This window comes from Dromaius novaehollandiae, chromosome 2 (genome assembly GCF_036370855.1).
Source record: "Dromaius novaehollandiae isolate bDroNov1 chromosome 2, bDroNov1.hap1, whole genome shotgun sequence".
NCBI classification, from domain to species: domain Eukaryota; kingdom Metazoa; phylum Chordata; class Aves; order Casuariiformes; family Dromaiidae; genus Dromaius; species Dromaius novaehollandiae.
Genome location: NC_088099.1, coordinates 42,609,053 through 42,636,999, shown reverse-complemented (window position 1 = coordinate 42,636,999; position 27,947 = coordinate 42,609,053). Strand labels below are relative to the sequence as shown.

Sequence of the window (27,947 nt, the reverse complement as noted above, 5' to 3'; positions counted from 1 at the left end):
AAAATAGTGGACTTGATCTAGAAGGTCTGCTCCAGTCCTAGATCCTATATCCTGGGCCTCTAACAGCAGGACAGTATTGTAGTGGTGGCTACTGGCATGTACACAGATTCAAGAGGCAATGCAGAATTAACTTAGCTGATTAGCTTTGGTATAGTGCTACAGTGACCAGATGCCATTTGATCCTAATTCTTTTAGTAAGCTTAGGTACAGTACTTAGTACAAGATAATACTGGAAATAGTATATGAGGATCCATTAAGTCAGAATAAGAACAGGAGCTGTAATACAGTGGATAAGTAATTCTTTCATGCAGCTTAGGTCATTGTAACTTCAATAGACTAAACAGAAATTATAGGATCCGAAAACATCAAATCTCTGAGACAGATGAGTCAGGATTTTTTCCAAGGGCAAAAGGCAAGAATAAGTAGTTTGAGGGCCAAGGAGCCAATAAATATAATTTATCTTATATTTAGATTAAGATGTATGATGAGTATTATATTAATTAAGACATTTTATATTACTAAGATAATAATTTTAAGAGTTCTTGCACCTTGACTGCACTTTGTCCTTGAATCAATGCTTGTGCAGGTTCTTATGTGTATATGCTCAAACACTTCTTCAGACATACTTGCTGAATTTAGATAAAATTTCTGCTCCACAGGTAATTTACATGTTAGTATTTCTTGGAAGTAGAAGTTGTGATTTTAAGTACCTAACTTTCTACTTTTATTTTGTATTCACATAATTATCTTTTGCATACATTTCATATTACAGTATGAATTTGCCACAGTACATGAATTTGCCATGTCGTATCTCCATAGCATTAATTGTACAATTGAGTTATTATATCTTTCTTTCCTCTGATACTGGGAATGTCTGTGCTCTCTGGCATGGGTTCCCTGAACTTTCATAGTTCCCCAGATAGTGTTTGGGGCTAATGATGGTTATAGACCTTCCTATACCAAAGCTAATTCATTTAGAACTGCTTTTGTGCATCTCTGCATGGCACAGCCTTGCACCATATAAACATAGCCTAATTGTCAATATATTAAAAAGACAGAATGCCTGAAGTTTGCATCCAAAAATTACGTGGACAGCTATCATGATTAAAAACTTATCTGAAACTGAAAGGTTAAGGACTTTTCTTCTATAGGCGCCATTTATGAAACCAGTCCAGTAACAGACTTCTCAGAAAAAAAAAGGCACATTGCCTTCTGACATCAATAAGAATAGTATCGACTTCTGTATCTAAAGAGCTCTGCAGACATCACCCTTTCAGAAACAGTTATTACTTCAAGGCTGAGGAAGTCAATTTTATTACCTGGTTTTGAAATAGTTTTTAAAATGCATTAGAAGTTTTTATGAAAAATACCAACAATGTTAGTAAGTAATATGATTTCAAGTACTGAAGACAGAGGTTTTACTTACATAACTAACAGCAACACTTTTAATAATAGCTTCTCTACTGAAATATCTTCCCATGAAGCCTCAGGCATTCCAAGCTTGTAAGTGATGGAGGACAAAAATTCTAGCTATCATGTTCTGGGAAACATATGTGATCACAGCAATGCAACTTTTTTCCATGTCAGAATAGACACAAAGCATTGTGGAAATGTACATACAACATTTTGAAACATCAGGAGGTAAATTTCTGAAACTAGAATAATAGGGTTGTATGCTCTTGAAAGACATAATTTTATCTACATTTCCATAAAATAGCAGTAGCAGACAAGAATTTCATTTCTGATTGTTGGTCAGACTCAGAAGCTGAACTGCAGGAACACTCCAGCACACAAAATGATCAAAGAATGAAGGTAAGAGTTAGGATGTCAAAGCAAATGATACATCCAAATTGTTCTGATGGAGAAATAAGACTATTTAGATATTGAGACTATTAAGACGAAGAGCGTTTCTCCATCAGGCCCAGTCACATTTGCGGTAGTGGTCTTCTTTAGACTTTGGAGTTGCATAGAGATGTGAGGTCAGATGCAAGCTGGCTTTGAATGAGCAAGCTCATCTAGCAGTCTGCCAGGATTATTTCATAATAGGCTGCATGTGGACTATTTTGCCTTTTTTCTTTACACTTACCAATGTCTAGCATGCATCAATTTGTATTATGCATAATACTAGACTAAGAACTAGAATTCAGATCTCCTGTTTCCACGCAGTACTTTACCCATTTAAGTTAATCAGTAATATCAACTTGAAAATAGACAGAATTTTTAAATATAGGATGAAACTTGTAATATTTATTGAACAAAAATGTTTTCTCCAAATTCTGCTCCTGAACTTGTTGAGGTCGCTGGGATGCAGCCAGGGCCATCAGCAAGATTAATAGCATGAGCGAGAGAAGTGATTCAAGTGCCTGAATGCTTTAGACAGCATAGGGTATTCAAAACATCTGCACAGGGCTTGCAGCCACTGGACTTACAGGAGACCTGCACACTTCTGGAGCAATAGCTGGAATGAGGGTGGGATATCCTGGTGATCTTTCCTCAGGCTTTTGGTTTCACCTGATAAACACCGATAAAATATTTCTGGCAACAAGAAGAAAAAAAGGAAATCCAAAATACTTTGCATTTACTTCATACCTTTCCCAGTGAAATTTATTTACAACCTCAAAAGCAAGTTAACTGCACTGTTTTTTTTATGTAGCATTACTATGACATAGCCAACTTTAAATTTGTCCCATTTACTAAATGCCAGATAATTCTCTTATTTTTTGATGGATGTTATGTAAGTATGTCGAACTATACAAACATGTGGGATTGAAAACACTTCTGTAGTAAGATCTGCTTTGAGTAAGAGGCTGGAGTCGATGACCTCCACAGATCCCCTCCAACCTAAAGCAGTCTGTGGTTCTGTAAGATTCAGGTACAGTTTTTAAGAACACCTTATGTGAAGAAGCCATAAAGTACAGTGCCTGCGAGGATCAGTATTTAATCATAGAAGATAGTAAAGGAAAGAACTGGGCAAGTACCATAGTATAATGATGTATATTGTATCTAGTTCTAAAAAAAGAAAAAAAAGGAGCAATCTTACTGCCCTGTTTTTCATTGTTAAACGTTTGCTTTTTATACTAAATGCTGTAAAAATGCAGGCCTCGTGTCAGGGAGATGCACTGAAACATACTCAACATTAAATCAGGGCTTAACAGGACAACAAAGCTGAGACTAACATGCAAGTAATTAAGTTACCTGCATGAAAATGAAAGTAGATTTTACTTAAGATATTTGGGACATTACATGAAAGAAAAATCTTACTAGTATATATAAAAATGAAGGCCTTCAAAAATTGTAATTTTTAGAAGCTATATAGGACTTGAAAAACAGAAATTGAAGATAAACCCCAGAAAAAAAAGATAGTTTTAATTACATAGCAGGCAAAGAACAACCGAATTTTGAAGATCATAAATTTTGTCAATTAAAAAATATCACTTATTAGATTTTAGTTTTAATGTGTTGCATCTTTCACAGCTATTGAACAATAGATTAAGCTTCAAGTACCCATTATGCTAGCAGTTTTTCAGGATACTATCAAAATCGGTGTGAAAGTCAAACAAAATAAAAAATGGTTGAATGATTTAGCCCATCAGCTAATAATTGCCTGAGTACCACTTGCTGGACTAACCTCATTTGCAATTAAAGCTAAAATACATGACAAAGTCATTTTAGTGAGCACAGCATATTAACAGGAATAATTTAGGTTAAAAAAAAAGGAGGTTGGTAGCATTATTTTGTATCTGGAGAAACAATTAAGCTCAAGCAGAGGCATAATATATTGGCTCTTTCATTGATCCAACTGATTCCTATCATCACAATAATTGCAGAGTGAGTAGATTGTAGGTAACACTTAAGCTCTACAGAACTGGCATCTTTACTGTGCATATCAGCATATAGAAGAAAAGTATTTAGAATATGGGAGCTGAAATATAAACCAGAAATGATAATAAATACATACGACAATGTGACTAAGAATGAGAGACGGACATTTTATTTGTAAGAGAAGCAATGAGGATGAGTGTTTAGTGTAAGAAGCTCGGGTTTTTTTTCCTGTTTGTATTAACAATTTCATTAGACTGTGTCTCAGGGAGGTAGTAGGACTTCCATAAGACAACATATTGCATTATTTTGCCATCCTATTTCTAGAAGTTTTTCCAACATAAAACACTCAGATTTGTATGAATCCAAACAAATGTAAAGTATGAGATTTAGACATAGGTAGAAACAGTTGTACTGACGTATCTGTTTTTCCTAAGGAACAGCAACAAGATGATTATTTCTGCTGCAAAAAAAAATGGCTGATGAAACAAAAAAGATAAATTTCTATAGGATTCCTGTTTTAGTTGAAGTGACATCTCCAGAAAAATCTTTGTCTTTTCTCTGTTTAGAGAATACCTAACATACTGTGGATGCTAGCAGAATTAAATAATACTATATTGGGAAAAGAAAAATCAATATACTTCCATGGCTACTTTAAATGAACATTTGGGGCCATCTCTTGCAAGCTAATTAGGCTATGTCTAGCCTATGGTTTGTTACAGTAAGACCAGCTCCAAATGCACTGAGATTACAACATGACACTGGTGTGAACAGAAGTCAAGGATCTTAACTGGAAATTAGAAGCACTGTCTTGTAGGTAAGGCTGAAATTTGTGTCCAGACCTCTCCTCCCCTCTTCTGCCTTCAGAGCCAGGTTGACGGATAGCGCTGAGCAGCTCCATGGCTCTGGGAGGCTGTCTCAGGAGGAGGTACAACACTCCAAGTCATTCTTGCTCACTTCTGTGTTTGTAGAAAGTAGCCTTTGAAACTGGCTCAGCAGCTCTGTTACGAACTTTTTCCTCCTCAGTTCCTGGGATGAATGTGATCCTTTTATGTTGCTGATAGAACTGTGATAAAACTCTTCCCACCACAGTTTCCCAAAAGAGAATGGAGAATTTTGGGCCTGAACTAGAGGGCACCCAAGCCCACGTACAAGGGTTTAGCAATGTGGACAGTGATAGATCATGTACTGAACAAGGTTTAACCTGAATTTTATTATGCAAAGCAAATGTTTCTATAATGTGGTCTCTAAAGTCAAATGATGGCAATCCCCTTTATAGTCAGCATATTCTGGGGTTAAAGGACGACATATTCAAATGCACCAGGATGAAACATCTCAGGGGATAAAAGGTGTTACTCTGTGGGTCAGATGAGCCACTCCAGGGACCTGAGATTCTTTAGTGGTTTACAAAATGAAAAATCTCTTGTGCTGTCCTGCCACCTTTGCCAGTGAAAGGGAAGATCTAGGCTTTTCCCTATTTTCATATTCTGTGATCACATACTATGTTATGAGATCACGTTGCCCTGTTGTAACTGCATATCCATGTGTAAGAAAATAAAGTATTTTTAGCATGCAAGTATAATGAGGACTTTCTGGAAAACTTGTATTGTAAGTAAGTCATTACTCTAAGTTTCCAGAAGTGCAAGTGATCATTTACCTCATTTATGCACAGCAATCCAAGAATAAAACTAAACAGGTTACGTATTTTGGAAAAAGGATTATACATAGCCTATCTATGTATAAAGGCCTATCACATATATGACAAGTCAGTTTGGTAATCCTACTACTCAGTAAGACAATTTTATTATTAAAGCTGACTTTAATTAACCATCTCACCTTTCAAAATTCTACAATGATAGCTTTATCCTGTTGATTGAAAACACACTACTCAGATCTAAAGCGAGAAAATATGTATCTGTGTACCAGTTTCTTCTTCTCAAGCATATTTCCTCTTTTTATGTTTTTAATACCCTAGAGGTATTTTTAGAAGTTTAAATAAGTGATTAAAGACACTTCTGTTGTCATTCTTATATTTTTAAGCCTACTTTTTCTTACTTGAGATTTCCATTTGCTTAAAGCTAGCTAGCTGAAATAGAAGCCACCCACACAACTACTCCGTGAAAATTAGGTATCTGCAATATAATACTTGTACTGTAGTTCCATTCCTCCATCATACACACTACATCCAGTTTCAATGGTCTGAACAAGCAAAGGCATGCCTGTAATTAATTCCATGAGGTGCAGCTTATTCATATATTTGCACACAAACTCTTACTCTTTACAGATCCAGTTGCACATAATTTATAGTGGCTATTTCTGCTAACTCGAGTACTTTGTGTAAAACTGAATTCTAAATAAAGCTCCACGATCAAACATTTTCTATTGTCCTATGTACACATATGCACATCGGCAATGGCTTTTTCTATTTTCCAGTTTGTGCCATGTAGTAAAATGGTTATAAAAACAACATGGCAAAACTTGCTCGCACATGTGGATGTCATAAACATTTTGTGTCACTTTACAAACAAGCGCAACCAAATGTATTTTCGCAGCAGCGGGCAGGGAGACGGATCGCGTTTGCTGAGGCACCGACGTGATTTGCAAGCTGCAAGCGGGTAATACATACGGTGCAAATTAGCTGCAAACTAAAGCTCACAAATATTTTCCTGATAAACGGCACGCACATACAGAGGATTTGTGCTTAAAACCAGGAAAGCGGAAAGCAAAGCACGCTTTCAGCATCGTAAATGAGTAGGACGCAGGAGATCTCCCGGAGGCAAGCGGAGTCTCCGCAGTGCCCTTCCCCGCGGCTCCCGCGCCGCTGTCCCGGTGAGTCCGGGCCCGGCCGGCTCCGGCTCTCCCGCCGGCCCCCCACAGCGCTCAGGGACCCACCCCGGCCCCACCACCCTGCCCCGCCGCGCTGCGGTCCGCGCGCGCCCCCCGCCATGCTGCGAGCGCCCCGCGCCGCCCGGTCGCCTAGGAACCAGACTCTAAAATGGCGGCCGCACCCGACAGCGCCGGTGCGCAGGTGAGCGGGGCTGCGGGCCTCTGCCGTGCCCTCGGGGCTCGCCCGCCCCCGGCTTGGGGAGGAAGCGGCCTCCTCCGCTGTCCCCCGAGAGCCCGGCGGGGCCGAGGCGCTGGACGCAGCGTGACCGGGGCCTGGGCCTGGCTGGGAAGGGGGCGAGGGGGAAATCTCCCAGGAGGGAGTCTGAGAAATAAAAATCTTGGGACACTGACCCTTCTCTTAAGCATGGCTGGTGAACGCTGTCGCTGGGGTTTCTGTTTTTAAAATAGGTGTACATTTTCCATCTGTATGTCTGACAGCTACTTTCGTTCTGCACAGTCCCCGCAGACAGAAGCTAGCATTCCTAGGAGTGCCATACAGCTGTTTTTCCTTCAAATAGCATTTCTTTTTCCATCTGCAAATTTCGTCCGGGTGGAAAGTAAAACATGACTGTTTGGCCACGATTTTCGCCTCCCTGACAGCTCTGGTGCGGTTGCCGGCTGTACTGAGATCCTGGACAAACGGCCCCTGCCCAAACATCAGCTGTGGTAAATAAACGGCCAGCGCATGCTTCAGGTGCCACAAGTGGGCTGCTTGCCGTGTGGAGAAAGTACCACCCGTCCGAACCACTTGCAAGTGCACCCAAAGGCATTTGATGTATGTTCGGTAATTCCAGAACAGTCTGGACTCAGTGCAGCCAATGCAGGCTCCTCTGGACATGCCCATCAGTACTTCCAAACCATTGTGGTTTTGCAAGATGATACCGCTTCTGTGTTTTACACAAAGGTGATCTTGACGATGTTGAGTGTTCTGGTAGATGTCACACCCTTCATCAAGCAATAGTGATTGATATCCATAATTCTCATGTTGCTAGGATTTCGCTGATTTTACAAATTACAGCACATGCAGTGGTATAATCTGGAAATCGTATTTGTGTCTCCATTTTTGAAGTTAATGTACAAGCAGAGGTTTTTGGATGCATGATTTAAAAAAAAATCATGTGCATGAGATTAAGTTGCAGATGTATTGTAAGATAAGCAATTTTCCTGGTTGATCACTGGGTTGGCTGACATGAGTGAGAAGCCAGTGCTGCATACATTACTTTTTCCCCTCATATCTATGAACCATGATTCTCACAGGTAAAGAAAACTAGAGTAAGCCTAACGTAATTCTTGGAGTATTTTTATCAATTAGAAATTATTAATTTGGTATTGCTTCACCTCTGTCTTAGACCATGCTTTGTTTGCAAGGTGCTGTGATGAATATATTATTTTTGACATGTATATTAATCTAGTTGTTTATTGAATATGCATGTTTAATTATAAAGTGATGAATATGTAATTATACAGTATATTATGCTGACAAATGTACTGTATGCTGTCAGGCAGTAGAAAAGCAGCTGAAGATCTGTGGCTTTAAGAGGAATATGGATGTCTTAGTATTGCATCTGGCTGGACAGTAAGTAAAATATGTTTCTCTGTTTGGCTTTTACTAAAACTAGAGCACGCTAGAGTAGATGGTAACCTTTTATAGTACTGTGTATATCAGATAGTCTCTGAACATCATTTATATGTGAAAATCATATTTATACCTAGTAAGTCATATTTATACCAAGTCCATAGATGTTTTGTAAGAAGAAATGGTGAAGATATGCTGACATACATAGCCGAACTATACTCTCAATTAAGCAGTTAACTGCCTTGGCCCTAGGTATACAGTCCCCCTGTAGCAACCCAGGACTGCTCGAGGGTCTGAGTTCATGGCAGTTTTGCATGAACTTCTACCACAGAGAGCGGAGAAGTCAAGCTTAATGGGCTGATCTCTGCCTGTTCTAACTGGCTTGGAAAGCTGGGTGGAAAGAGTATCAGGAAAGCAAACAAAAAAACACAGGACCTGCCCAGCCTGCCCAGTCTGAGAACTGCGAAATTTCTGACCTCCCTGAAGACATCTGTTACTGCAATTGTAGAACGGATTGGTAAAGCCTTTGAAAGTTCCTGCACCTCTACCATAAGGATTGGCAGGAGGCAGGGCAGCATGAAGTGAGTACACACACGCAAGCATTTGCTTGGGGCTGGCAGTGCTGATCAGAGAGCTGATCTCTGCGAGTTTACGAAGTGACTGGAGACGCAGGGCAGGTGAGAAGGAGAGGAAGGGAAGAAACCACACTAACTGAAGAAAGGCAAAGCCTTTATGAGCCTGTGGGCGATCTAGGTTAATAGTGGTATCTTCTAGGATGAACATACTGCGAGGCTACTATAGAAGGATGGATACATGATGGGGCATACTTCAAAGCTGTTTAAAAGCATACTTTGAATTTCTGGCCAGGGCATAATTCCAAGTGTTGCATACCTGTCTGCGAGCTCACAACTGCATCTAATGTTTGTACTGTTGATATCATATGTACAGAACTAAAGTAGTTTAATAATTTAGGGACAAGATTTTCAAGGCTCTGTGTCCTATGAATGCAAATAAAGGTGCTGGGATTTCAGTGTTGTCTAGCTTGTTTTTAGAAGGAATTAGGTCATCTTGAAAATCTAAATGTGCCCATTGATTACTCTAAATTTTTCAGCACATCTCCTGATTTATACTGAAAAAGAATTGCTGCTTTGTCAAAAGAAAATGTAAAACACATAGTTACTGGCAAAGTTATTAAAATATGTATTCTAAAAAGAAAACATACAGAAAACTTAAGTAAGGAAAGAATTTAATGAAAAAAGACATCTATCATTTAAACAATATGATAAAATTATTGTAATGCATGCATGTAAAAGAGGCAAAGCTGCATCAACAGTCTTAATAGGCAAATTCTGATTTTAAATGCTTAAATGGGTACTCTCCCTGGCATTGGAATGTTTTTTTGGTATGGAATAAAAAGATCTGATCAGATGGCAGATAACAGAAGTGATCTATCTTCCCATGAAGTCACTTTGAGAAAGGTGATGCAAGCTGGCTTCTTTGATGATTGGAGAGAACTGAATTCCTTTTATTCTGTACCAATTTATATAATTTATATAAACCTTGAACCTCAGCCAATCTCAGTATCAGAGCATACCTCCTTACTGTTGATTTGACATAATTTTCTGCTGGCTAAATGAAGGAGAAAATGAAAAATTAATAATTAAAGTCAGTCAGAATAGATAGAATTAAATTATATTTTTAAACCATTGCTATTACAGAGACATGAAAAAATTTACTTTTGGATGCTGAAAGTTGTCATCCTAGGGAAACTGATTAACTTAGCAGTAGGTAGAAAAAGAGTGCTGGAGGCCAAGAAGGATCAGTTTATAAGAGATGCACAAAGTCTGGAAGGCATACAGAAATGGACAGGCTCTTTTAAAATGTTAGAGGAATTAATCTCTACCTGGGGCAAATTAAATGCCTTAATACTAGAAGAAAACAGATCATGGCTGAGAGACAGTCAAGGTGAGGATATTACTAGAGAGGGAGTAAAGACAATTTAAATGTAACCCTGTAAACTAGGAATAAAATGGCAATGACAAAGAATATGAGGAAATTTAGGCTTTGCAGTCTGAAAAATTGTTCGGGGGAATACAGATAAAACTGTACCAAAGAATTAGATAATGGTCAATCAGAGCAATGTCCTGTCAACATTCATGTCCTTATCTTTACTAACTTGAGTAATGTATTTCTGGTTACTTGTGACAATAAAGGTAAGCACATAAATACATATTTGCAGGGTTAGTTTCTAGGGATTATTTGAGGAAACCAAGTAACCAATTTAGCAAAGGAGCAGCACTGAATAATCTGGTTTCCAGAAATATAGAATGGAACTACAGCACCTAGCTTTGTGGGGTTTGCTCTAAATAGATTTTTTTTCAAATGCAAGATCAGAAAAGGTGTCCACCCTCGCTTTGTCCTATGTCTGGAGAGTGTCTGAAAAGAATAACATGGGAAACTGGAGACTAGGCTTCCCGGTTGGAATACACACCGATGAGTTTAGGCTGATGATGTGACATTAATACTTGCTGATCCTATTAATTCCTTCTGAAACACTAGCCTGGTCCTGCAATATGTTCAAATCCATGCAAAAAGTTTTATTATGTTGATTTTAAAAATCATAATTTAAAGGTCATCTGTAATTATTCTTCAGAAATCAAGAACATTTGTTTAAAGCAGTGAAAAATAAGGAAGAAAATTAATGAAAATTACTCAGCAGGACAACTCATATTCCCGCATTTTTTACTTACAGTACACTTGCAAGCACAGCTTCAAAGTCTCAGATACACAGTTAAACAAAAAAACTTACAAGCACATGGGAGATCATTCCAGCCTCAGTGAATGTACAAGTGGAATTAAACCAGAGCTGTTGAGTGAGAATGAGTATATACTAAATTCATATGAGGACAGGAGAGATGAGGAGGTGAAAAAAAGGTGCATGTCTTCTGTTAGGTCCTCTGACACTGTGGCTGGAGAATCTACACTGTACTTTCAAAACAATTTTCCCTTTAGGCTTGTGTCCCCTCAGCTGTAAAATTTCTCTTCGTATGTTCTGGGCAGAATTCCTACAAACTGCAAAGTAGATGGGACTCATAGTCTCTGGGAAAATAAATGCTGTTGTGAAAGAAAAAATTAATGTATAAATGAGTCTGTTCCCATTTCTTTACGACTGCTACTTTGTTATGCTTTCAGGTGTTAGGATGCTTACACTGTCTCTACCATCTTGTTTTGTGTGTCTTTCTCTACTATAATTTCTATAGAATTGTTGCTTTTTAGTGTTTTTAGAATGTTATATATCAAAAATTCAGCTGTTTACAAAGTGTTTAAGCAACATTAATGTTAAGCAATTTGTTACCTTTTTTCTTCCACCAGAGGACTAAGAAGTATCCCAAGTCTATCACGGTTTGATAGGTTAAGATACTTGTGGATTAATAACAATAAGGTAATAAGACATTCCTTTAAAAATCAGAACAATGTTTTAATACTCCCTGAGTATCACTTCATATTTTTGCTAATATAAAATATTATATAATTGCCAAGTTAATAGATTATTTCTAATTTTTGAGAAATTTAACTGATTTAAACATCACAGTTTTGAATAAACATAGCATTTCATTGTACATTATAGAATATAAAATGATATTTTTTCCTTTAGATTCAGATCACATTTATAAATTTTGTGAATTTAAGAAGCTGAGTTTTTGTACCCATGCTTTAACAATGGAAAGAAGGATTGAGTACATTTGGAACTAGGTTATTAGAAAAATTGTCTCATAACATAATCCGAGGTCTAGGATAGCAGTTTCCAGCAGCACTCGCAGCAAGTGTATCACTTTGGTGGGCAGCTCTTTGAGCAGACCAAGGGGTGATATGACTCTAAGGTATTCTTATAACAATTTCTGGTCTTCCTAGTGTTTCAGGAAAGGGACTGCAAGCAATGTGTGGCAGTTTCATTATGCCCTTTCGGGAGGTGCAGGGTTTGTTTCATTGCAGGCTGGTAGCTGAGGTGAGACCCCTCTTTGCCCTCCTGCACACAAGAGCGACCTGTAACCCTCTCAGAATTGCTTCTCCCTGTGCACAGAAGGTCGCCCTGCGATGCTGGGGTTGAAAGGATATCTCCTGTCAGCATGCAGGCCATAATGTCACCTAAGCATGTTAGCTTCGAGAGACGTCCAGGCCAGTGGTTAGAGTATGACATTGAGTATTACATTAAATTCTGTTCTGTTTCCAATGCGCTGTGTCATCCTAAGTCAGTTACTCAGCCCATGTACGTTACTTTCTCCATTTGTGCAAGTTCAGATTATATTACCTGTTATGTACTAGGGCTTTTGAGACAACGCTCTGTAAAAATCTGTGGACACAACACTTTTCAGCCAAGTCTCAGCACACTGTACTTTACACTAAATCAGCTACTTGACTGTAGAATTACCTGATTTAGAAATCTCCACATATGTAGCCAAACATTATTATATCACTTATTGAATCCAAACCTTCACCATTAGCTACTGATAATTAAAAAAATTGATAAAACAGTAATTTCTGCTCTGCTCTTAACTTTCTTAATGTACAATAGTTTACATGACTTTTATATTGGTCTCAGTTTCTTAGAACACCAGAAGTACTTGTTCAGAGAAATAGGTAGTCCAGTGAGCAGCAGAAAAAAATAAATTTACATTCCATATAATTTAGGAGTGTATGAATATGTGCTGCCCCAGGCTAACATTAATTACATAGCATCTTATGTTGACTTTGTTGAAAGAGCTGTGGTTATACAACTGTTTACAAAAAAGGCAAAAATATGGATACATGAAAAGACTGCACTAAAACCACAGGCATAAGGCTTTCCCTATTATTTATAAAGGACGCTGAAGAATAAGAAATGGCCTGATGATCAAGCAGAGCTGAACTTGCTGATCAGTAAAAGATAAATGAATCTGGTTTTTGCATCTCACTTTCCTACTTAAGCAGTAACAAAACAAAACAAAATCCCAAACTCTTCAGTGTTCTATATAACTTGTGTGGAAATGTCATTTTCAGTCACCTGTCAACCCTGATGGCTTGTTGGCTTTTCTTAGGGCATGTCTCAGCTAAATGCTCCAATAAAAGGAGGATATTTTTCTGAACGTGGAAGAGCTGATTTTTTTTCTTAAAAAAGGCATCACAATAATTTTATCTCCAAGAAGTGAAGTTCAGATGATCTCAGTAAAAATCATATTTATCAAAGATAGAGAAATGTCACTATTTAAGGTAGGTACATGATCATCTTACACTGCACAAGAAACAATAGTGATTGCGAAGAATATTATTTTTTATTTTTAGAATCTTGTTTTCACTAAGACAGGTTTTTCTGATCAGGTGCAGCAAGACATTAAATGGTATTGTTTTGAACTATAAAGTAACTTTTCTTCTAGAATTTCAGAGAACTTTATGAATGGGAAAGCCTCCACCTTATTCTCAGCCTTCCAACTTTCAGCTATTGTTAATGCACAGCGTAAAGCGTATTTGTCTTAAAGTCAGTGGCACAATTCAAGGGCTGAAATCCTTCTCCCACTAGCAAATTACTTTGCATCATACAAATCAAAGTAGTATCAGGAACAGAATTCTATTTGTAGTTCTTGTATTTAAGCTATTGGATAAATAGTAATGCACCGTTAGTACTTCCAGTTCTCAACTATTATAATGGTCAGCTTGGTATCCCATTGCATATACTTTGCATCCAAGTCAAGACAAGATTAGAACTGAGCTCCTCAAAATGCGGGGCTGAGATTTCATAGAAACTGAAGATAACTCTTGATTAGGAATATACCCATAAGACGAATTTTGCTATGATTAGAATTTATTTTGTCATTTTTGGAAATTTAGAGCACATATATGCTCTGCAGATCTGCTGGTGCAGAAATGATTTTTGAAATTAGGTGTTGGATCTATTCCAAGCATATTTTTTAGAAGTATTCTTAAATCAATATAGATATAGTACATCCTACAAGGGTGTTCTCACAAAAAGAAAATATTTTGAATGTGAATAGAACTAAAACAAAATTCAAGGCCAGTAATTTCAGTGAAATCTCTTCCCCAAAACAAATATTAAATTTGTAGTTGAAAAGATTATATGTCTGTTTTACATGTGTATGCCATGTGTAATTAGTATTTCTAATGAAGTTTCAGCTCTCAAGAGACACCTTAAACCAAGAGAGTCTTTCACCAAAATACAAAAAACTACCTATAATGAAATGCTTTTAAAGAGGTCATGCTTACACTTCTCCAAAGTTAAATTTAGACTGACATATAACAGTTTTCCTAACTCTCATTTCAGATCCAAGATCTGACTTTCTTGGTCAAAAACCATTGCTTGACAGAACTCTACCTCAACAATAATGAGGTCACAGATATATCAGGTACCAACCTTCCCTTTTTAGATTGTTGAGCAAAGACCTACACATTCTTTTTGATGTATTGACATTCAAAAATATGTAATTGGACTACAGTGACTTAATGGTTGAAAATTCCTCCCACGTGTGCATAAAATACACATGAATTATTTTCGTAGCGATTTGATTTGTTCCAGTATGTTTGAGGGGCAATTAGGTGATATTTAATGTCAAATTTAGTCCTGGTCTAAGGGATTGAAATATCATTTCACTTGCCAATTGCATATTACTATATTGTTATCATTTATTAATTTTGATCTATATCAGATATAGTCAACATATCAGATACAAACAGTGTAGACAGCTATAACAGGCAGTAAGTCTTTGCTTGAATGTTTATTTCTACTTCTGTTAAAACAACTGAAAATATGAGATAGTTTTGGAAGCATTATGTGCAGTCCCAATGTAACATCAGTGGATTGTAAGACATTTTTTATCTAACATGACCGTATTTCATGTTCAAAATAAATGTGCAAAGCTCATCTCACATCTGCTTATTTGTAGTCCCTTTGCTGACCAGGTACTCCATAATTTGATTAGAAGTACCTTTTGAGAGTCATGTATGTTTACATGATGAAAAACTGGTAGCAGTGTTGACAGACATAACATAAAAATAAAAGGGCAATAAATTAATAATTTGTCCCACTTGTAATACAGTCGTAAATATTCTGCAGTTTCTTCATGATATATTTATATTTAACAGTCAGAAGTATTCTGCAAAGTTAGTGCAAGATTTTTCCTCGGAAATTCCATCTTTGCCTTATACATCTCTTTCAGTTTTGCTTGCTCTTGTGAAGTGGCTGCAGCAGACTAGTGAATTTGTGAATGGAGAGGCCACAGCATATTAATACATTTGTGTATTTTAAAGATTTTATATGTTAATATTTTAACTTTTCTCTGTCCCTATAAAATGTTGGGATGAAGAAATGGTGCTGATTATTTTCTGTAAGATTTTGGGGAAAATGAATGTTTAAAAGCAAGAAACATACAGGCAAAAGAGACAGTGCAGAAAGCACTAAACTAAGGGTAACAGAAGGGCAGGTATCACTGGTAGAGAAATGTGGATGAGAAGAACTGTATAGAAACAGGCTAAACTTGGTGTGGAGTGAGGATGTGAAGATGTAATCTGGGTTAGTCACGACAGTATTTAGAAGTAACTTTTTAATATGTTAATAATTATTTGAAATGGAGTTATTTTCTTAGGCACATAGTATTGTTTGTGAGGCTAAAGGAAGGGAAGGGGAATTGATCAAAAATTACTGTGATATATGAGGAAGGAGGGAAGGAAGGAAACATGGAGAGAGGGAGGAAAGGGAGGAGAAAGCAAGGAAAGGAGGAAAGAAGAGGAACAAAGGAAGGCGAGAGGATGCAGGTGAACTTGATTTGTTGAGGTGAGGGTGATGGGGACAAATGGAAGGAACTGATGAAAAAAATGAGGTATGTGTTCAAATGACGTGAATAGAAAAGGTAAAAGGGACATTGAAATCTCTGATACATAAAACATCTTTTTACTAATCTCATGTTACAAAAAAGGCAGGCATGGGTGGATAACTAGAATATCAAACTCAGCATGCAGCGTTACAAAACATTGTCTAAGCAAGGCAATCAGATATGGTGAGAATAATTAATAAGTTTTTATTTTATTTCAGGTGCTCTGAAACACTTGCGTGCATTACAGATTCTGTTGCTACACAACAACCAGTTAGAAAACCTGGGCAAAACAGTGGAGGAATTAAAAGGAATGATAAGCTTGCAGACCCTAAGTAATACTGTCTTTATTTTGCAGAACAGTGGACAATAGTTTGTTAGTGTATCTTATCAGGATGTTTGTTGTCTGTTTCCGCATCATTTGCCAATAGCCTTTGAACCTAATGACCCAATTCAACGAAATTTGATGGAAGAAAGAGATCTTTAAGATAGGAAAATCCTACAGCAAGTACCCCCACTGAGAAAAAACTGACAAAAGAGTTCAGCTGTTGCTGCTCTCTGGCTGCTGTCTGGCCAAGCTGCTGGTTGCATAGCTTGGAAGCAGTTAAAGCAGTTTACTGCTACATATTAGTAAGGGGACATGTAAGTACAGTGAGGGTATCAGAGAGGTGAAGGGAGCTTAGAAACTGGTATTATTGCTGTTGAGACTGTGAGTGAGGTTATAGGTTCATGGAAGCCAAATTCCTGGCTTCATTAATTCTGTTGCTCACAGAACTTATTTTCTGCCTCTTTTTGGTCTACTTTATGGATTTCTGGAGTCTAAGAATATATACACTTTAAACATTAAATATTAACTGTTAACTAGCATAATTTTTGATATACTGGGTGGAAATGAAAGTAGCATAGGCTCCGAAATTTCAAATTAAGTTGTACAAGACAGTGCTGGCGCCACAAAGTTACAATGTAAGAAGTAGCCTCCAGGGAAGTAGGATTATATGCTATTAACTTATTGAAAGTGAAAGTATAAGCAGTCTTTTTCCATCGTTCCTAAAAGAATGTCGTCACAGATCATACCAAACTCTCAGAACTTTGAGAAAACAGGAAACTAATTTTATATCTTAGAAACATAATTAATGGAGGTGAACATCATCAAGCCATACCTTACGCATTCAAAAAACTGAATGTCTCCTGGCAGGAAAGGAAAATATGGCTCGAAAAGTAAATTTTTAATTGAACTTGAAACTGGGCCAAAAATTCAGAAACAAGTCAAGTATTTAGGAAGAAAACATGCCAGTCAAATTATTGTAATTTTTTTTCATTATGTGCAAGATTTAAAAATAGACTATTTAAGTATGCAGTTGTTTGAAGTGATTAGGAAAAGTTTGGACAGACATCCTATATATGAATAGTGCTGTCACTTGAATTTAATGTTATAGCTCTACCAATTAACAAGGAAATTCAACAAGCACAGGCAGTTTGTTGTGCTTGTTGCAACTATCTGTGGGAAATAAAGAGAAATAGCAGATAGTTAAAGGGCTGCTGAGTTATTATGTATGGCAGTCACAAAGACATAGTGAAAATGGAATGCATATTGGACTGGCCATCACCATAGAAAAGTAAGTATCTAAGAGAACTGTGGAAGAGAATATATAGAACATGCTAAGCTACATTGATAAAAAAAATTCTTCAGTTCAGGGATATGAGAGTAAGTACTAATCAGTGGAAGAAACATAATATTGTGCTTTACAGTCATTCCTTGCTAACCTTTACAGTCATGAAAAAAATGGCAATCCATTTGTTTCAAATAAAATTCTTGATAAGGATGTCTCAAATTAGCAGGACTCTTTTTAATAAAATACATTATCATATTTGAAGTAAATGACAGCAGTAAATGAGGGAAATACATTTTTAAATAGATATTCTGTGTAAGTATTACCATATCACTTATCTGTGTGCAAAATTCAGAAATGTGAAATGGGTGCAGAATTTGTGCTGTGTAGCTTCGAGAAGGCCTGTGCCCGTAATTCACCTTTATAAAATAAAAAATATTTTGGGAATGGGAAGGCTCTTACTGTTGCAAGGTAGTACTTTTTTATTGATGGACAGTCCAATTAAAAAAATACTTGTTAACCTTCAGCAGAACTCTGGATGCAAAATAACAATTCAGTATTGAATAGCTCTTGTGAGCATTAGAACTACTAAAGATTGGGCAGTCTAATATGCTGTGATTGTTCACTTCAGGAGTAACAGCCAGCTACCAAAGTGCTGCATTTCCTTAAGACTCTCTTGTGATATTTAGTCACTGCTTTGCATTGGATTTGGAGCATAACACCATTCTTTGCCAGGCATTTGTGGAAGACACTCACCTTCTGAAGATGTACGGGATGGCTTGCTTGTAACTGCAGCTTTTTGGGAGATACAGAGGTTTCCTTTATGGGCTCACTTTGCGCTCACATCTCCCTTCTGGAATCCAAGATTTTTCGTATATTATCTCAACTGATTTAATATCCACAGCTGATCATATCTTGCTGCTAGTCCTTGGAAAACTCTTCTTGTTCTTCACTATGTTTCTACCACAATAGTTCCTTTCTGCCCCATGTGGGATAAACACACTATTTTCCTACATTCTGAATTGAGAAAACAGACAAAAGTGGAGGAAGAAAGCATCATGCCTAATTTGTAGATATAAAATTAAATGACTGTCACTAGAAAGTAGATAGTAGAGTCAAGGATTGATCCCAGATGTTTTGTAAAGTAAGACCACCTTGATCCATGCAGTGGTTGAATTTACTTTAAGAACCAGAAGTAAAAAAAAATTCATACACTCTGAAACAAAACTACAAATCAGAGTTTTGCTCAGGAGGGATGTGCTCCAAGTAATATCCAGACTCAGAAGTACTTAGTATTGACTCCTGTGCCTTGGAAAAATCTCTCTTCAGTCTTCATTCCATACCGGTACTGCTTGAAAAGCCAACCTTACCTGCTTTGAGACTTCTTTCTGAAACATTTTTCTCTCTGGAATTCTAGCACGTATTTTCTTGACTCAAGAACATGCTTATCAGATATATAATTAATATTTCAGATTAACACTTTGGAGAAAGGTATACATTGCTGTATTCATCAGTAAAAATGAAACTTTCTTTTACTGCCACCTTGTGGATCTCTTAGTACTTCTACGTATAGTGGCCTTTTGGAAAATTCATAAAAGGAGTAAGATATTTTGTTAAATTCCCCTCTGAATACATGAACAGGCATTTTCTGCATAGAAGATACCAAATGCCCATTCTGGACTTACTCAGCGCTCAAAATAATTGGTCAATAACATCAAATGAATGAGCCTTCTTTGGCAGTTGTCCCTACCATGAAAAACAGAGAATGACATCTTGTAGCTTTCTAATCTGTGTAGAATATCTCCAGATTTTTTCTTCTTTCAGTATCTCTCAGATATCAGAGCCTCTATTTGCTTCTGTGATACCATATTTCTCCTTTTCCCTCCCTAATTGCTAAAATTATGTATAACAAAGGCTTTGTTGCCTAGAGTGAATATTAGCCACAGCCATTCTTCAAAAGGAGAAACACAGGTCACCTTAGACCTTAATTGAGATTGTCAAAATTATTAATTTAGGAAGATTTCCTTTCTGTAAACTCTAAACTGCAAGTAGCAACTTCCTGATTCTTTTTACCTTACTGTCCAAGAAGATATTCATATAAGGAGAAAAATAACTTTACGATTCATTTAATTTAGAAAAAATTAAATGCACCTTGTCTGTCTGTTCATAGATCCAGGAATGGGCCGCTATCTATTTTAATCAACCTCTGATATTCTCATGAACCATGCTGATCTGGCATTTAATCTAGGCAAACGTTACACATTTCCTGTCAAAGCAGCAGCACAGGATTGACACCTGTCTCTGTGCTGCAAAAGTTTGGTTATTCAGATAATACGAGCTTGAATGTAAGCATTTTAGTCAAGCTGCTAATAGGCCTTTTGAACATAGCACCTCGAGTCCCGCTGGAAGTTAGTGGGACCCGAGTTCAAGGAACCTTAGGCCCTTTCAGACGTTTTACTATAACCTATAGTTATATAAATTTCTGGAGTCTTCAAACTCATCATTTGTCAAAATATCAGAAAACTGGGTATTTACACTTTATATTGTCTCTACAGGATAAAAGCTTTATATCAGCTTTATATATAAAGCCTTAGATGTCTTAAAGCTCATCTGGTTTTAGTACCTCTCTCCCCCTACAAATTTTTAGTCATGTCTTTAAGCCATCGTATCTAAAACACTATTACTGTTTAAAATAGGCATTGCCTAACAATACAAAAGAAAATCAAAGGCAAACACTTTGTGGCTTTGTCTGTATGTCATAAAAATATAAAAGAAACTTCAAAGGTTCAGAGTGTAAGATGGCACTTTTACTGCAGCCTTGCCTGTGGTATTTTACAAACTCTGCAATAAGCCAATTCTTGCAGTCTGTGCTTAGTTGAGGAATTTTGTATGTGTAAAGACAATGTGCTTTGTTTACCTATATAAAAATAATTTGAATTTAAGAATACTTTGCACAAAATTTTTGACTACTAGTCATCTTTGATTTTTCAGTCTTGCTAAGATATATATATATTTTTTTTAAATAAACTTTGCAGATCTATTCCATAACCCTCTGGCACAAGATCCAGGCTACCGGCTTTGTGTGATATACTTCCTTCCTTCAGTACAGCTTCTTGACAGGAAACGTAAGGATTGCTTTCCTCTTTTCGCAAAGTGTTGACAGTTACTTACAATTCTAGTCAGTTTGGAAAAATAGGTGACACTTAATCCTCTCTGTTCTTTTACTTGCACTTGCTGATGTAGCAAACAATCTAATGAACTGATACCCATTTTTTACAATATTTGTCATGCAGGTAGAGTTTGTATGGCATAAACTGTTTACTTTGCCAGACCCTTTTGATTTCTCTCTTTTTCTATTTAAATTGTGTGTATTTGCCTTATATTTGGTCAGTATAGTTTTAGGTAAGAGAGATTAAAGCCTGTGCTTAGAAACATGTTCCTGCAATTTTGCATTCAAATTGGTATAGTCACATGAGTGAACCTGTTTACTTAGATACAGATAATATGCTCAGATGTTTACATTTTTGTACAATTTAAATAAGTATAGATGTCTTGATAATGTCCATACTGATCAAGTTGTCAAATATAAAACTTCATAAATCATTAGGAAATCTTTCACAACTTCGCTGTAAAAACTACAGAAAAAAAATAATTTTCAGAATAGCCAGATGATAAATCAGCTAATCAATAAACATGCCACAGCAGAGCCTGAAAATCAGCTTTGGTGTTTGATGTGCTATGTAATATGCAGGCAGGCTGAATATTACTGGGGAGCACTGATAAAGGTGCAGAGATTGTTATCCTAGCTGTACCTCGTGGGAAAAGAGTCCTGGAAACCTGCTCCCCGGCCCGGGGGAGGTTCAGGGCACGGGATGGAGAAAGGCCACCGTGGGCCAGGGGCAGGTGCTGGCAGGGGCCCTGCTCTGGCTGGGAAGGGAGGCTGTGGCCATCCTGTGCATGGGGCTGAACGAGGAGCTGCGGGATCTGACCATGTGGCCATTGGCATAGGCATGTGCTTTGTATACAGGCAAGCATAGTGCCTTTCCAGAGTACCTCCAGTCCCTCGAGTATTCGGTCTGGTATTATGCCCTTGCTTAGCACTTCCCTCAGATTGTTTTCTAGTGATCATTTTTGGCTAGGGAGAGATGACTGGAGCTTAATCTGCTGAAAAAAAACATGTTGCATTTACAGGTCTAGAAACATTTCTGTAAAATTTCCCAGACTTAAGTCTTTTAAATACAGTTATATTATAATTGGTCCTGGATTAAGACTTTAGGCATTAATTTCTATCAAGCTGTGCTCTTGACTTTCATTTAGCCAGCTATTTCTCTAACATTACAAAGCCTCTTCACCATCCGTGGAACGTTACCGCAGGATAGTCCTGGCTGTCTCCTGTACACAGGACACATGCACATGCTTCTGTTACCTCCAGGCATGACTACTGCAGTTCCTTTCTAATTGGTCCCTTAGATACCCTGATTTAAAAAAACCCTGAATTCAAAATGCTGCTGCCAAAGTTATTTGTTCTAAACCTTTAGATCGCTTTTATTTCATGTCTGAAGTACTAGATTAGCATGCAGGTCACATTATTAACGTCAAAATCTCCTATTTGACTGAGTCTTGAACTCTTTGTTTAAAGTTATTTTTGAATGAAAGTGCAAAAAAGGAAAATATGAAACTTTTCTTTCGATTGCGCCCCTACAGTTTTCTCTGTAATTAAGCAGTGGAATTGAATTGACCTTGAACCAGATTCACTATGCATACAGAAACGTAGGAGTCTTTACTCCATTCTGTAATAGATCTTTAAATGGCATGAAGAGTCTCAGTTTCTAGTTTCTTCATTTAAAACTTCTGATCCTACCGCAGTCAAAAGAAAAAGTTTATTTTATTGGACAGGACTTCACTCTTAAACTTTAGGAGGTATCACTCCATGTTTCCATTCTGAATCATTGTGGAATTATGCAGATTTACCCCATTGTCATTACAAAACTGCACAAGAAAAGTGAATCGCCTTCTGCATGCAAACAGATAGTTAATAACAGCCTGTTAAGTTGGTGGAAAAAATAAAATTTTTATATCCCTTTTAATAGCAATTGCACAAAGAGAAAGGGAGTCAGCACTGCATGTCTACAACCATGAAAGATCTTGTGTTGTGCAGTCGATAGCTTTTGGAAAGCGACTAAATACACCACTGGTGACTAAAACCGGATACAGCAGATGCACTCAACCAGCCAGAAGATTGATGATACCTTCAGGTATTTATAATAATGAAGGGAAAAACCTACACTTTTAGGTGGTTCAAACTATAAATAGTTATTTTCATTCATCTGGTAAAAGAGTTACTAGCTTTAGTAATAAAAAATAAATGCATTAGAAACTCAACAAAACTGCTTAATATTTGGAGTAAGTAGTAGTAGCAGCAATTGCCAGCGAATGAATCCTTCTTTCTAAAACGTGTATTATGGCAAATAAGTTCTAGTCATTCCTTGTAGCTACAGAGTTGTTTTTAAAGAGAGCTAAACAAACATATTTTTTTTCAAAATGTATCCTTGTATTTAATTTTTTGCTCTTTTATTTAAATAAAAATATTTCAGCAAACTCTGAAAAAGAGTGTGTGTTTCAGACAGATAAGCATCATAGAGTTTTGGTGCCCTCTAGTGCTTTTATAAATGAATCTCTCAAAGAAAAGTTTTTCTTCTAAATAGTGTTGTAAAATTTGCATATCTTGCCTAGTTTTGTAAACAGATTCCTCTTTATGCTTTCCAAGCTGAAGAATATTTTTAATAAATTCTGATAGTAGCCTATTGCGTTAGGGTTTCTTATAATGTAGTTTTTATAGAGTTCTTACAACATTCACATCTGTAACACAGCATGATCCTGACACAAGAAAGCAGGTGGTGGATACCATCTATAACCTTGTGACTAAGTACCATGACAATACAGAAAAACCTTGAAGTTTCACCCAATCTCATCTGCTCTGTTGCTGTTTTAAAGATAAGAAAAATAAAGTTGTGCATAGAATCACTGAAATAGTAGCATTTTAAACAGGCAGTGTAGATAGGGTTTGGACATTTTAATAAAGTGACTGAAAATGATTTTCAATGTACATTTCACAATAATAATCTTAGGAACAGTGCATTTAACAATAATTTTGAAAAGGCTGGTAAAAAGGATACTTTAATTATATTTAATAGTTTCTTTTTCTTGTTGATAAGTATCAAAATACATATACAGTTTACCTCTACCACTCATTCATGCATACATGTAGACTAGTGGCATCATTTTTCTGTGAAAGAAAAAAAATACATGGAAACATTTGTCTAGGGAAAATAAAATACAAGAACTACATAACCAGTTGCAAGAAATTTTTCATAATTGGTGCAATAACCTTTTCAAAGAAGATACTTGTTTCCACAGTAACTTAATAAAAATTGATCCTACACATTTCAAATCGTCTACTAGTTCTCTGTTTATTTGAACAAGTAAGTTAGTATGAAGATCCTAAGTTTCCTTAGTTAATCAGAAAAGTGTACAGACATTAATGTCTTAATTTGAACTTCTTTTATAGGTTGTGAATTTGGAAATCACACAAATAAGTAAGTAAATTTTGGACCTTTTTTGTTGCTTTTGTACCTCACAAGCATTTACTTAATTTCCTCTTCCCTTACCTAAGAAAACCCCATAACCAGAAGGAAAAAAAACCCAGTAACTGACTTTTTGAAAAATATTTTGACTTTTGTATTGCACGTAATTGCAACACTATACTATCCTCATGAGACAACCTACCTATTGCTGTCTTCAGAACACTTAATATTGAAAGGTGTCCCTCATTTGGAAGTGGATATGTAAAATGCTATGTATTTCATTAGCCCAAATACTGATTAGTAGAAAAAGTATGCTTTACGTAGTAGAGCATCAGAATAATTGTTCTATACTATGGCAGAGGCAACTTTTTACTGGCTCTTCAGAAACGTTACCCCCCCCCCCCCAATATTAGCGACTAGTAGAATGAAACTTTTTAGCCCATAATTGATGTTACTTTTATTCTGTTATGTTTTAAAATCATAGAAATAAATATAAAACTTTGTTATCCCTGTCTGGATTGAGGCAGCATAAAAGTTGCATTTTAGTTCAGTAAAACATTTTCAGATGCTATCTTTATAAGACATACTTACAAACTTAAGATATCAGGTTTATTTTTACTTTCTAGCTTTACATATAAAATTTTTTGAAAGACTTATTCAAGGGTATAATAAAAGCCTATGTATGATTTACTTTAACAATTTGATTTTATACAGTTACTTTTAGTCAGCTCTTTGCAGTCAGGCTAACTCATGTTTAAAAATTAATTCTAGCTTACTTTCAGTGGAATTAGCTGTCCTCATTGGTACAAGAGACCTACTGCTTCTTCTCCATTTTTTATATAGATGCTTAGCCTTTGCAAGGTACCTGGGCATGTGACAAGGTTTAAGTACTGGAAGTGTATTATACTTAGTGGATATATTGACCTGGTTTACGCTAGGTGCATGTCACTGCAGGTTTATATACCTTTATCGAGTAAGTTCTTTTAAATTCAGGTTGTAATATTGTATCTGAGTTAAAAGTTTTCAGTCTAACCTGAAGTCTGTCAATTCTGCATTGATGTTGTGAGTCTGCCACTTTTCTCTCTCAAACTGCAGCTGTAGCAGGATACATGAACCAGACAAGCTCACAGAGTTCTGGATTCAGAGCTTGCAAAAGGAGTATTTGTATGGTGACTATTTAGAAGTTCTGCACTGAAATAAATGTTGCAGTTAGTTTTATGATTTCCATTAAATACTTCTAAAAATCAGGACATTCAAAGTTAAAATTCTTATGATAACAATGATACATTTCTTTATGACAGATTTACAGAAATATGTAATCATTGTATAAAACATTAACAATTTTTGTGAAAAATAAGCAATGAAAACTGTGCTAACATACTGTCTTTGTACAAAACAACATTTTTAAGTCTAGTAAAATGCATTTTAAATAGCTTATGGCATGATTAAGGATTTTTTTCCTTAGAGTACTGTGATTATGACCTTTCTTTGATTTTGTTTTTCTTCCTTAAATTGGGTAAGACTGAAACAAAGGAAGACTTCAAAAAATTTAAAACCGAGTTCATGACTTCTAGCTTTACTTTCTACACAGAATACTTCTAGTAAATTAGCTCTACAGCAGTTTGGAAATATTCAGATGATTTACATTTGCTTTGTTCTTTTTGCAGAGTTCCATTTGAGAACCCTGCAGATGCTGTTTTTCTAAGGGCAATGACAAGATCTATAATGGAATTTTCCTCTGTTGACTGGAATAAAGTATCTACCTGTCAAGAAAGACGACTTGAAAACAAAGCAGAAGAGCCCCATGAGAAGCTGACAGTAAAATTTAGATAAGTGTTTTTTTCCTCAAGAAAAAAATTATTCTTCCATCTGGAGTGGCTAGAAACCTGTTATACAAGTTAATATCTATGTAATACGTGTACACTAAAGCTTGCATCTAATTAAATGAACTTCCAGCAAAAAAGTGTAACATTCCTTTTATCTTCTGATATGTAATACGCAGTCAAGAAGCTAAGAAAACAAATGATAAATGGCAATATTATAATAAAGTTACTTGAAATGTAGTTCTTGCATTACACAAATTAACAAAGCAAAACTGCAAGTTTATTTCTAAGAAATAAAGGATAAATAATTTCATTCTTTATGGTTTCTACTGGAGAATTAGACTTTTCCATCTTTTCCGTAACTACCTTTAGGTACTGGAAGACTGTGATTAGGTCTCCCCAAGTCTTCCCATCTCTGGGCTGAACAAACCCAATTCCTTCAAACGTCTGATCATCATGGTGTCCCTCTCTCCTCAGAATCTGTCTAGTTTTTCAGTGTTTCTCTTGAACTGGATTGACCAAAAATGGATGCATTTCCAGGAGTGGCCTAACAAGTGCTAAGTAGTGTGGAATAATTACACCTGTGGTCTGCTGACTATAGTCGAAATGATGCATGGCACCATTTACCTTCCTTGCTGCTGTGGCACACTGCTGGCTAATATGCAGCTTGCTGCCATCAGGAGCTCTAGGTCCTTTTCAGCAGAGCCAGTCAGATCCCAGCCTGTACTGTGGCTTGGGATTATTCCATCCCCGGTACAGGACTTCATCTTTGTTAAACCTCATAATTCCTATCATCTGTTTTATACTAGAGTCCCTCCTTTTTGATTTCCACTTCCCTGTTTTTCTTGCTCAAACTTCCATGCATTTTGTAAATCTCCTTAAGTCACCCTCATCTCTGCAGTTTTAAAGCTTAGATCAACACTTTGTTTTTGATTAGGTTTCAGGAATGTTTCATTTCTCAAATTGAATCAGTCTACAGAGAAGTGGGACCAAACTAAGCTTCACCTAACATTTTTTCCTTAACAAGTTTCTCTCTAAATAACTGTCCATTAGAGTCTAATAAGTGTATGTAATCCCTAGTTTGTCTGACTCTTTTCAGCTCTGAGAGCTGACCATGCTCATGGAGGTAGTCTGTGATACAGTAATTTCATAGCATCAATTTCACAATGCAGAGATTGCACATATACAGATTTCTGATGTCATTGTAGACATGGCAAAGGCTGTATTTAAGAGAGTCTTCTCTGAAAGCAGACTGAATCCCACACAGAATTTGGAGCTAGACTAAGGCAGAGATGAGAAGACTTGGGGAGACCTAATCACAGTCTTCCAGTACCTAAAGGTAGTTATGGAAAAGATGGAAAAGTCTAATTCTCCAGTAGAAACCATAAAGAATGAAATTATTTATCCTTTATTTCTTAGAAATTAACTTGCAGTTTTGCTTTGTTAATTTGTGTAATGTAAGAATTACATTTCAAGTAACTTTATTATAATATTGCCATTTATCATTTGTCTTGTGAATCACACACCCTTGAAGCTGCAGGTGAGTATGTACTTGCTGCCCATGCACTGCACAGCTGCCTATCTTCATTGTCACTTAAAACCTTACTTTAGGAATCAAGTTGCATATGAAGTTTCACTCCTCTAGGTTCCTTATAAGTAACATGCCACATGAAGTGTTTCCTCCAGTTCATGTTTACACAAAAGCTGCTCATTATCCCAAGTTTATCCCAAGTTAATCCCAACCTACCAACCATGATCTTCCAACAGAAGCTCAAACTGAGGAAGGCAGAGGT

At 36.6% G+C, this 27,947-nt stretch overlaps 1 protein-coding gene across 2 annotated transcripts; it reads left to right on the top strand.

The window, feature by feature from the left end:
- The first annotated feature begins 6,539 nt into the window (after positions 1-6,539).
- Positions 6,540-26,294, top strand: LRRC72 (leucine rich repeat containing 72). Of its 2 annotated transcripts, XM_026105147.2 has the most exons (9): positions 6,540-6,847; positions 8,208-8,281; positions 11,654-11,723; positions 14,595-14,676; positions 16,359-16,472; positions 20,783-20,872; positions 22,838-23,002; positions 24,316-24,343; positions 25,999-26,294. In XM_026105147.2, exons 1-9 carry the CDS (start codon positions 6,815-6,817, stop codon positions 26,162-26,164), a joined length of 822 nt encoding a protein of 273 aa, XP_025960932.1. In that variant the 5' UTR covers positions 6,540-6,814; the 3' UTR covers positions 26,165-26,294. The 2 variants fall into 2 exon arrangements, with proteins under 2 accessions (XP_025960932.1, XP_025960933.1); XM_026105148.2 differs by lacking the exon at positions 16,359-16,472 and having other exon boundaries at positions 6,706-6,847.
- Positions 26,295-27,947: the final 1,653 nt, after the last annotated feature.